Source organism: Festucalex cinctus, chromosome 9, assembly GCF_051991245.1.
Source record: "Festucalex cinctus isolate MCC-2025b chromosome 9, RoL_Fcin_1.0, whole genome shotgun sequence".
Classification (NCBI taxonomy): Eukaryota; Metazoa; Chordata; class Actinopteri; order Syngnathiformes; family Syngnathidae; genus Festucalex; species Festucalex cinctus.
Window position 1 is genome coordinate 7,969,778 of NC_135419.1, and position 12,288 is coordinate 7,982,065.

Below are 12,288 nucleotides of genomic sequence, written 5' to 3' on the forward strand. Positions count from 1 at the left end.
CAGCCATTTTGTCATTATGTTGTATTTTTTATTTGACTTTTCGTGGATGGATATGCTCTCCCGAGATCGAAGGTGGTTGTTTTGCCACTACAGCCGTAGTTTCTCTATACTAATCCTTCAAAGAAATGAGAAAATGTAGAATATAATATAGATAATATTAACTAACTGGGGTTAACATTTATGGGTTGTTTTGACCATTTGAACTGGAACATATGTATTCATTGTCTAGATATGTGTTCCAGGCGGAAGATGACCAAAAACCTAAAGCCTGTAGTGATGACACACTTGTGTATTCTTGCACAATCATTTAACCAATGAATGACATCAGATATGGATAACACCATCAGCATAGAAGAAGGCATAATGTCTCTGTCTTCCTCGCCATGTTTCTCTCCTCTTTCTTTGTCTTTGTGCTGCTCTCCCCTCGAAGCCTCTATGAGTGCAGTTAAATTGCATGCCACATAAAATAAGGCCGTGAGTGCAAGTGTGTCTAAGTCCCGAGTCTTCTATGCTATTCCACCACCACCTGATTCATGTTAAATGAATCTCTTGGCGAATGCAATACCCAGAATGAGTATACTATATCAGATAGACATCACAACCTCTGCCATTTTATCACTGACCTTTCTTTTTCTTTTCTCTCCCCCATCTACTCCTCTGCAATCATTTAAAGGAAGCGGAGGTAAGTCGCTCCGTTATGTTTGTAATGTCATAATTCACAAGTATGTTGAAACACAGCAGACCCTATAGTGTTTTTCCGGCACTTACTATCAGGCATTGCTGTGGAGTTGGAGACGTGTTGGTCATTTGAGCGCAAAGCAGATTCAGCTTCAACCATTAGAGTGAAATAGTTCAGCTTCAAGCATTTTGCGTTTAGCATTTTTATGAAGGATCATCAGCTGTCTGTCAGACGCACATTTTTCTAATCATGTGAATTCTCATATTAGTTTTTAATGGGGGGAACATTTATTTCGCTATGCCTGACTTCAGCGGTTTGGATCATAACATTTGTGGGACGTGATGAGATTTACTCATCAACTGCATTAACGAGGTCAGTCAACATTTGAAAGGGTGTTGAAGCTTGGCTCATTTGGTGTTGAATTTGTGGAGCAGAAAGGTAATACTTTCTCAGAGTTATAAAAACATTGCTAGAATGCCAAGCTATAAAATCTGTGGACTTTACAATTAAAAAGTTTCCAACACATCTTAACAATTCTTTTAATGCATCTTTACTTGCAGAAATATTTCTCTGGTCAGTGTGTGTACCTTGTAAAGTATTACTATAAAACGCTTAATGGCTCTAAAAATAACTTCACAGAATCCACCATTTCCACATGACCACTGGAACATTCGGTAATCCTGAGCAACTGTACTCTGGGGAGAAAAAAAAAAAAGTTTGCTAACGTCATGGTAACTTTGAGAAAATATGTTATTTTTAATCATAAAAGAGTCTCAAAGTGCTTCACAAGCCTCATTTTAACCCCAAACTCTTTTTCAACCTCCATATAATGTATTCTTTTGTTCTGCTTCACTGTAAAAAGCGATTATTTTGTAGCTAGGAATAAATAAATAAACAGACACAAGAATACAGTCAGAATCAAGGCTTGTATGTATTTTGAAAAATCCTTACTTTTTGTCTAAAGAGGGAAGGCCTCAGTTTAAACTCTAATCAAAAGATTTTCCTGACATCCTGTTGGATAGGCATGAATAATTACGTAATTGTGATTGTAAGTGATGGGTATAAAACAAAGAAAAAGGAAATTTGGCTGCCACTGAATGAGACTCAAAGTAGGTTTCATCTTATTTCCACTTTGGATTAATTTCATGGTCCTCTTGTTAGCACTCTTCCCCTTATATGCAGATGAAGTTGGAGTTCCTACTTCCAAAATCAGGCAGGTTTACTCTGTCTGATGCACTTTGTGTCACCAACATAGACTCGACACACACCTCTGCTTCAGCGTCTACTTTAGATGCAGACAACATCATTCGGGCGTGCATGGGCTGGTAAAGTTGTCTGGAGCAGCTTCAGCCTGCTTCGAAGGCAAAATATTAAAAGTGTATATGTACAAATGAGAGGAGTAAAAGACTTTGTACTCTGTCCATCATATGACGAGTTTATTATTTCATTTATCTCTTTTCATCATCAAACAGAAATTTTTGAGCTTCTTTAATTTTAAATCAGAGTTTCTACTCTTTCCCCAACCGCTGAGTACTTAGGCAAAAATATAGATAGATAAATAGAAAATACATAGATATTGTTGGTAGGGCTGTGCATTAAGAAGCTCACTATATGATTCCATTTCATTTTTTTTAGTTTGTGACTCAATTCAACTTCGATTATTTCAGCTTGCGATACAGTTCGATTTGCTGTTGAGTTAAATGCTCTGATATTGATTCAGTAAGAAATAAAAAGACAGAAATAGTAAAATTTTGAAAAATTTGAAATATTTAAATGTTGCCATGTAAACTGTCATGTCACTTTCCTTTTTTTTTTTTTATTTTAGCAATAAAGCATCTAAAAAAATATTTGCACAAAAGTAAGAAAAAAAAAAAAAAAAAGAAGAAAATTGTGTATAACTCTAAAAAAGTAATATGTGTAATTGAGTAGTCACCAATACCAAGTGCCGATACCCCTAATTTTGACAGATAACATTTCTCAAAAAATAATGACAGATAATTTTAAAGAAAGACCGACGACGGTATATATCCCAATACAATATTTTTCTTAAAGCTGCATGAAATTAATGGCAAATTTCTATTCTTCCAATCTGTAATTTGCAGGGCGGCCGATACCTGGTATCGGTACTCACCCATACCTAATTCCCCTACTCTCAATGAAATGAGAAGTAAAACTTATATAGTGTATGAATCAGTCACATTGGAAGTCCAACCGTCACACGTAAGAGGTCTCTCTGTTGACTGACTTCAACAACCCCCAAAATGCTGTCTTCAGCTCTGTGTTTCCTCTTGGAGGCAATGATTTCTGATGTGTGTTTGTGTTGGTATTGTGTATCGTGGTTTGAGTGTCTGTTACCATCATCTTTGACCCCAGGTTTTCCACAACACTGTATGGTTGAGCGTCCTTGCGTGTGTGCGAACAGAGCTTGGTGGCACTTCACAGGCAAAGTTACAAAGGAATCCAAAATAACCCTCAACCCTTAATTAAGTAACCCTAAAGTAGAAGGGACTCGCTTCAAGCTGCTACTGCTTGCTTTTGTCTGAGTGTTTGTTGTTTGGACGAATGTGGTTTCCGTCCATGCAAGGCGAATCGCATGCAAAGTGTCCCCCACTGGCCAGGACTGGAATCGATTGAGATGATTTGCCGAATCAATGCTGAATTGTGAGGGGAAGTTGCTGAATCAATGCTGAATTGTGAGAGGAAGTATTCCAATGCACGCATGAATTGATAGTTTTTCCCACCCCTAATTCTCAGACAGGTTCTTTGTTGTGAGAATTTAATGTTTTTTGTTTTGTTTTTTTGATTGTTTTACAGTAGCAGGGGACTGTAACCTTAGTAATCGCTGTAGTTTCCAAACAAGTCCATCTTGGGTTGAAGTCTGCACTGTTAGCTGGTTTTCAAAATTCTAAAGACATGTTCAACGCAACGTTCTAACCATTAAATTTCTCATCTTGTGTTTCCATTCAGGATGACTACTTCAAAAGCTGGGCTCCGGCCAGGTCTCTAGACCAGGGTGAGTCTTTCATATAAGCTGAATTATAACTTTCTACATTTGTAGACACTTTCAAATACACTGTATTTTTTATTTTCAGTATACATTCTCAAATAAAAAAGGCAGGTTTTACACAGGGATTTATTGTGGCCTAATACAAACCATGGACACGGCACATACTATAATAGTCTGCACACAATAGAATGGAATGTCAATATATATTATATATAAGTACATTTTTTTTTACATTTTGTAGCGTGTTTAACAAAAACAAATATGACAAAACTACATTTGTGCTTTATTTTAATCTGGTCTACTGTATGTAATCTAGTGGTTAAACTACTACACCTGACAATGTAATTCAGAAGAGGATTATTTCAGGCTGTACCACCATTAAAACGTTTTTTTATTTTTATTTTATTTTTTTTATCATGATATGGTTGTAACATGGTCAAAAGTATCTGTTTTGTTTTTTTTTTTGCCATGAAGCCAACAAATCACCTAATTTAGCATATTGTACATCTAATAATGTGTAGCATAACTGAATAATGTAGAAAAAATTAGCACACTTCTATGATCAGGCAATGGCTTATTTTTTCAAACTTCATTTGATTTTGAACAGAAATTACACAGCCATGCCTAATGTCATGTCAATCTAGTTTACATTATGTTGTTAAAAATACTCCCGTCTTAAAGCATGTGTGTTTGTGCGTGCCTGCACCAAAAGCTGATTCAGTTATGTGGTGCTTTCAGGCTTACAATCGCAACACAGTCAAGTCTGCTATATCAATCACACCGAAGTGTGTAATGTTCTTAGACCTCAAGTAACTCTTGACTAAACTCACTTATTTCAAACACTTGCTCATTCTCTATGACACACCCACACATGACAGGACTGATTGGATTGCACCTCTTGGAGCGGCAGAACAGATCTTGGTTGGTGTGCGTATTCAACACAAAAAGGGAAAGACGTGTGCATAGATTTATCTGGGCTAGCTTGTTTCAAATAAGGTGCCGAAAAAGAATATTCTTACATTACTGTAAATTGTGGACAGAGGATTCTTGGGGAAACGAAAGGCAAAAATAAACCTGATTTTATTTTTATTACTAAAGACCAAGAATTTAAGGAAATGGATGGATGAAGTATATGTATATTTGTATATATATATATGTATATATATATATATTTTTTTTTTTTGTGTGTGTCTTTTTATGGATCCCAGGAAGATTAGCTTCTGCATTTTGCAAGAGCTAATGGGGATCCAAACAAACCAATAAACCAATGTTAACTTATTATGCGATTAAAAAGGTAAATTTAATAATATATCTAGCATATGTACATTGTATGATGCAATTATGCATAATCATAAAATTTTGTTTTGTCCCTAAATTTTTCGCCATTGAGTATTTTGAATAACCTTAGCAAAGGAGAGGCCCCATTCAACTACCTATGAGAAGCCTGCATCCAGTGAAACATCAAAAAGATGGATGTCGGTTTGGTCCACAACAAAACAGTTTTACAAGGGGAAAATATTTATTGGTGGCTTGTGATGTGTTGCCCGTGTGACAACTACAATTTTATTTCTTACGTATTAGAAATCCAGAGTAGCACTTTTGCTGAGAGGATAAAGCAAAATTTTATACCAACGCGCAGAAAGAAACGTTCTTCAATCTTGTTTGATTTTTCCATTCTGCTGCAGCACCACAATGGCTCCCTTGCTGCATAGCCGCTATGACCGCTCTGTTATTGGCACACTCACAATTCCACCATGCAGTTACTCTCATGCAAACAGTCCTCTGGAGAGTAATGGACATGAGAACTATTAGACAGCTACTGAATAAAGGAAATCAATCTGACAATTTGGGAACAATTGGTGCATTTCTGGGCCTGCATTGCTTCTCGTGAAGTTAATTTTCACCCAGCTGGTGTGGGACAATTTTCCCTGCCAACCCACAGCCGCTGAGAGCATAAAAGTCTTTGTGATACAAGGCACAATTTGGAAAATGTAGGCGTCCTTGTGTTCAACAGAGCCAAACCTGTCAAAAATGTTGGTAAATAGTGTGTAAATAAACCGGTAAATCAAGGAATCTGCTTCTTTTTGCTGTGTAGCAGCGGAAATTACTGGGCCCTGTTCACAATCTACAGTGACCATAAAAATTCTACACATCCCTGTTCAAATGTCAGGTTTTCCTGATATAAAAAGCGAGGCCAAGATAAATAATTTCAAAACCTTTTCAACAGTTAATGTGTCATTTGCCTTGTGCAACCTATTAAAAACATGTTCCAAGAGGTCAAGTAAAAATAAATAACTAAAGTTTTGTTGTTGCACGTGTGCACACTCTTATAAATGGGATGCAGCTGTGTTCAGAATGAACCAATCACATTCAAACACCTGCCATTTAAAGTGCCAATTACTACCCCCAAATACATTACAGCAGTTGTAGCGGGCTCTTTTTTTCTTTGAAAAATGAAGCTCAAATCTCACATTGCCACATTTACAAAGGCAGAAATTTGAGTATCGATAAAGAAACTCGTAAGCTTTGCTTCATTTCATAGCAAACTGATGATTGAAGCCATTTTTCTGTGTCCTGGATTACAACGATGTTCTCTTTAGAAATGCAACCGCATCCACTCTCACCGCTCTAGATTCAGCTCATCACTCCGCGCTCCGTTGTGTTTACATGTGCGCGTGAGGTCAAATTAGATAATTCAAATTAAAATGTCAAGTGTGACCACAACACTTGGCGGCAGGTCAACACACCTTAAGGGATACTGGTATCAGTCACCGCCTGCTGATCTGAGTTTGACTAATGAATCACTTGTCGCCCTTGGAGACTAATCAGTAGCTGCAAGGTTGATGGAGGAAAATCCAGTCTCTTGATGAATCACTCGGTGATTAATGCATCTCGGTAAAATCTAATGAATGAAATCAGTGGACTTGTTGGTGGTACTGAATTGTAAGCAGTCACATGATCCCCCTGTTGATAAATGAAGTGTTCTTAATTGTTCTTAACTTACTTGGTAATTGCCTTTAGCAACAGTAATTGTGATCACAAATCAACATCTTCTTCTAAAAGACTTAAAAAAATTCACTGTTCATTTTATATGCAGATTATCCTTGTCAAGGTTTGTGGTTTAGTGTTATTAAAATCAATCAGTCATCATCAAAGTGTAGTAGAATAATTGAACCCTTTGGTCTTTCAATCTCCATCCATCCATCCATCCATCCATCCATCCATCCATCCATCCATCCATCCATCCATCCATCCATCCATCCATCCATCCATTTTCTTTCACTTCAATTGGGTCACAGAGGCAGTAGCTTCAGCAGGGAAGCCCAGACTTTCCCCCAGGCACTTTTCCATCTCTTCTGGGGGATCTCAAGGCATTCCTTGATCATTCCTGTGTCCTGGGTTATCCCCGGGGCCCCCTCCTGGTGTGACATGCCCCCTCACTAGGGAGGCGTGTAGGAGGCATCCTAATCAGATGCCCGGGCCACCTCATCTGACTCATCTCAATGCGGGGGAGCTCTACTCTGAGCTCTTCCTGGAGGACTGAGCTTCTCCACTGTATCTCCAAGGGAGAGCCCAGGCACCCAATGGAGGAAATTCATTTTGGGTATTGTATCCGTGATCTCGTTATTTCGGTCATGAACCCACAGCTCGTGACCATAGCTAAGGATGAGACCTCAACCGATAAATTGAGAAATTGGGAGATCGACCGGTAAATTGAGAGTTCACCTTTCGGCTCAGCTCTTTCTTCACAACGGCATATCGATGCAGATTGCGCATCACTGCAGACACTGCACCTGTCGATCTTCCACTGCATTCTTCCCTCACTTGTGAACGAGACCCGAAGATACTCGCACTCCTCCATTTGGGACAGTATCTCATCCCTGATCTGGGATCCAGTGAGGGTTTAAGATCACAGGCTTGATGGAGACAACAGAACCACATCACCAGCACAAAGCAGAGACGCAACATTGACGCCACCAAACCACACCCCTTCAAACCCTTTGCTGTGCTGAGAAATTCTGTCCATAAAAGTTAGGAACAGAATACGTAGCAAAAGGGCAACTTTGTTGAGGTCCAACCCTGACTGGGTGCAACCATTTTGCCACTTCCTGTCGACTGAAGATGACATCACAGTTGCTACGACCAATCACAGCTCACCTGTTTTCTGATGCTGAGCTGTGATTGGTTGTTACCTGAGACCTGAGCAACTATTTTTACATGACAGCAAGTGGCAAAATGGCTGCCTTCTGATATTGATAAAAACTGCTGGATTTTGCTGCTTAACTCATATTCCACTAATACAATATTAGCTAGATTGCCGTGTTTACACTAGTGGGGTTGCATAGAACATATTATTGCCAAGAATTTTGGGGGAGGGGTTCACTTCGCTTTAAAAACTTTATTTCCATTGAATTTTTTATGTCCCACATACTGCGCTTTTATTGAAGTTTGAAGTTTGAAGTTTATTGAACATGTAAACATAACATATAAACATAAACAAATAGCAAGTAAAAATTAAGAGAAAGAAAAGAAAGAAAAAAAAATAATAATTATATAATAATTATTGTCCACAAGTTATTTGATAAATCTTGTCATTTTGATCATTTGTGATATTGCTGAACAATTTGTAATTCGTATGCCACTACAGTGACTCCGGCAGGCCTAGCAGTGACTGAATGAAAGAATAGTGAAAGAATAATGACGCTTTAATTCACCAAGATCATTACTAATTAAAGTAACTACCAAGTAATAGTTTTTTTATTAGAATACTCACGACATGGCCGGTGTGCTACTTTGTGATCATCAGTAATATGTATACAAAAAAGGTCATATATTACCCATTGAACTAGAAGAAAGGCTTTACGTGTGTTTTGTACTGATTATTCACCAGCTTTCTTGCAGTAATACGGATCTGCAATAAAAATTAGAAATGCAAACATTATTTTGTCCTCGAAACATTCAACACGTTCATGAATTTCAACTGTAGAAGCAAATGTAATTATGCACCTGTAGTCATGCTCTGGCTTGAAGCATCTTTCTGTTTTGAAAATGATGTGGGTCACATAAACTCTCTCAACCCTTCCACCGTTGGTCATGTCTTCACAACCATCACGATCAAGAGTCGCAAAATTTTCTGATGTTTCCATAGTAACAGCTCAGTGACCTATTTGGGGGTGCCAGTTGGTTAACCTGTTCGTACTCTGTAAATGTCATACTGTGATGCAGATGTCTACTTACTGCAAGGCTTCTGTGTGTGTGTGTGTTTGTGTGTGTAACAGTAGGGAAGATTGCCCAATATTAAACCTTAGATCATGCTAATGTGCATTTCTTGCGGTCAGTGAGGACATTTTTTTTATTGTATTAATCTCCAATTGTCTTTCTTTAGAAAGAGATTTCTGATTCCTTAATAGCAACTGTTAATATTATTACAGTGGCAAAAGATTGTTCCATATCCTGTACTGCATGAAACATGAACACAAAAAGCCATCATGTTATGCAGTAGCCATATTGTTCTGTAGGTGACCATATGCTCTCAGGAACACACAGTGCTTCCTTGCCTTCTCTGGCGCAACCTGTGACCAACTGCAACAATCTGTTGTACTCTGTCCATTACTTTTACAATTTGAATGCGGCAGAATGCACACTGTCAAACAATCTCCGTCGCTCACTCTCCAAACTGGGAATCTGTTGTTGGCTGTTGCCATGATGACAAGTAGATCAGACATGTTAATCCCCTCTTTGTGAAGTGTACCTAGAAAATTTACGAGTAATGGATTATTCTACACTTTATCTACGATGAACTCTTACCTCCTCACTCATACTTACTGTAGTATTTGGCTTTATCTTCAGTAGCAACATTCTTATATATCTGCCATTCTCTTTTTATATTTTCTGCTCCATCCCATCTGCAATCTTTGGAGAGTTGCCCTGAAAAGGGCTTCAACCCGGATGCATGGACAAGAGGTTTGGAGAGTCCTTGGCAGGAGATAACCATTGTACTGTGAACAAGACAAATACCAAAATCAGTATTCTAGGCTGCTTGCATTCTGGGTTCTTTTATTATCAGCTTGCCCAACAGATTTGTGAGTTTGTGATTGCAATGCATTATCCAGGGATGGGAGTCAAAGGGAGGATTGCAAATAGCAGGAAGCCATTATCACAGCCAGTGCAGAAAGGCAAAGGAGAGTCAAACTGGCACTGAGCGACTACTTGAGGACACAATGGAGACAAACAGAAGAGGGGCGAGTTTAAAGACACAATAAAGTTCATCCAAGGTCAGTTTTCAGGTGTTTACCACTCCTGTCCACTTGATTAAGTACTGTAGGTTACATGAATGAGTCACTGGGTACCACAGTCACCATGTTGGCACCTAATAAGTAAGCCCTTTGTGTTACCCCTCCAGTTTGGCACAAATGACTGGAAAAACAAAGCATTGCAGTTTCCAAATTGCCAGTCAGCCTGATTGGACGTGACATTTTCCTTTTCCGCCATTCTTGTTTTCGATTTCATCAGCTATTTCTCTGATTCATTAACCTACTGTCTCTCTGAATATATATCTGTCTGCTCCCATTTCTAATCAGTCCCTCTCCCTGCAGTCGAACCTTTCTAACTCTGTCTGCTTCACGATACAATACATTCTGGCATAACCATCTTTGATCTGCAGCGCATGGAGCTAAAAGAATTTGCAAGAGAGAAACAGATAAGAGAAGACATAGATAGGATAACAAACAATGGGCATACCCTTTCGCTGTCGAGAACGGTGTGTGAGCTGGAATGAGAACAAATATTGTATTTCAGTGTCATGTTCATAGGCTTTATAGCCTACTGGTATTCTTTAGGCACTGTTTACCACTCTGATTTTAATGGCTTGTTGGCCACATCATAAAAAACGACTCAATACCCAAGACCCTCTTATCTTGCTCTTTCAGGGGGTAAATGTGCAAGTGCGGAGTGAGGTTGCATGTACACAAAACTATCAGTTACACATACAGAGAAGTCGATGATTCTTGGAGATGCTATTTCGGTGGAATGCAGAGCAAAAAAATGCAGTCACAGAATAGATGTTACTAATTCAGATAAAGCGGAAGCCAAAAAGTCTGTAAGCAAAACATATGATGAGCACAGAATTGCCAAGAGAAATTGAGATAAAGTTGAATGATTGTGGACGGACTGCGGTGTCCCAGTGGGTAAAGTCAGTTATATTGTTGCACCTCTGGTTGTGAAAAACAGACAAAACCAGCTACAAATTCAAAGCAAAATAAAGCTTTGAATGATCTGACTACAGGATGTATGTGTGCGCGTGTTTGTATTAAGCTGTTTTCAATGGGAGAACTCACTGCTGATTGTGTATGTACAGTATGTCTTTGGTCTCAAGCTATTGTGCCCCACAGCCAAGAGACTCCAGTGATCATTGTAAATGAGGCTAAATAAACTTCAGTAAGCAGACCATCGATGCCTGCCGTCTTTGCGGCAGCCCTTCAGGCTGAATACCAGCATGTGGCAGTGACATTGGCAAAGATTAAGAAGTTAACAGTGGGAAAATATACAACAATGCCAATAGAAAAAAAAAAAAAAAAACAAGAGCTTTCCTGTCGTGATGAAAACTCCAGAGGTGAAGTAATACAGGGCCTGGAAAATCATCAAATAATGAAGATGATGCCAAATAATTGGCTTGCTGCCACCAAACATCACAATATATCTTGTTTTTATTTCGCAAACCATCCATTTTCTATACTGCTATTCAGTCACGGAGAACTGGAATCTATCCCAGCTGATTCCGGGCAAAAGGCGGACTTCACCCTAGACTGGTCGCAGTCAGTCACAGCGCATATGTAGAGCAAGATGACCATTCAATCTCAATTTCACAATGTCACTGAGTGGGTGCTTTTCCTTAATCGGTCTCAAAGTCACTCATTGGGGGAAAAAAAAAAAAAAAAGCCAAAATAATAATCAAACGGACATTTACCGTGTGACCAATGACAAACGCATTGTATGAACATGTTTGCAGATCTTGAACCTGCCTTTAAATGTCTATATCTCTGAAAACATCCTGCACTTGGGTCCTAAATGCTCCATGCAAAAGCCTGATCATAAGGTTTTTTTTGTGTGTTTTTGTTTTTGGTTCCTGGTGATAAACTAAATTTCTAACTTGGGTCTTGAACGGAAAAAGCTTCAGAAAATCATGCCTTCCTGTTGTTTTTCTGAACTTTGTTCTGTCGGCAGCAATTATTATCTAAATGTTCTGTTGCTTTTAGAAACACCTTCTGGCGCAGATGCTGTTTAATTGACCTTGTTACAGCAGACATTTTGTAATATTTATGACCATATGAAACCATCTGGATGTTTTGTGTAGGAATTAGAAGTGTTTTTTTTTTTTTTTATGAGGTCAATGACCAAAGACCTAATACTTAATTGATAGCTTCATGATGATTCACACAAGGAAAGAGAAAAACAGCCTTAGTGGTATATTTGTATTTTAACTGTCATTGTTAATGTATGTGGATGTGTTTTTAAACCAATATATTTGACTGATGCCGATAACATCAATTTTATTTAGATTTTTAACGTACGATAAAAGGAAACAAAAAGTGATACAAAGTGA

General features: G+C 38.4%; 1 protein-coding gene across 2 annotated transcripts in view; it reads left to right on the plus strand.

The window, feature by feature from the left end:
• Nucleotides 1–12,288, plus strand: part of spock1 (SPARC (osteonectin), cwcv and kazal like domains proteoglycan 1) — a 70,606-nt gene that overhangs the window by 30,237 nt on the left and 28,081 nt on the right. For both annotated transcript variants that reach the window (XM_077532051.1, XM_077532052.1), the window contains exon 3: nt 3,647–3,692. In XM_077532051.1, coding sequence (XP_077388177.1) covers nt 3,647–3,692 — 46 coding nt within the window. The remainder of the gene's footprint in view (nt 1–3,646; nt 3,693–12,288) is intronic.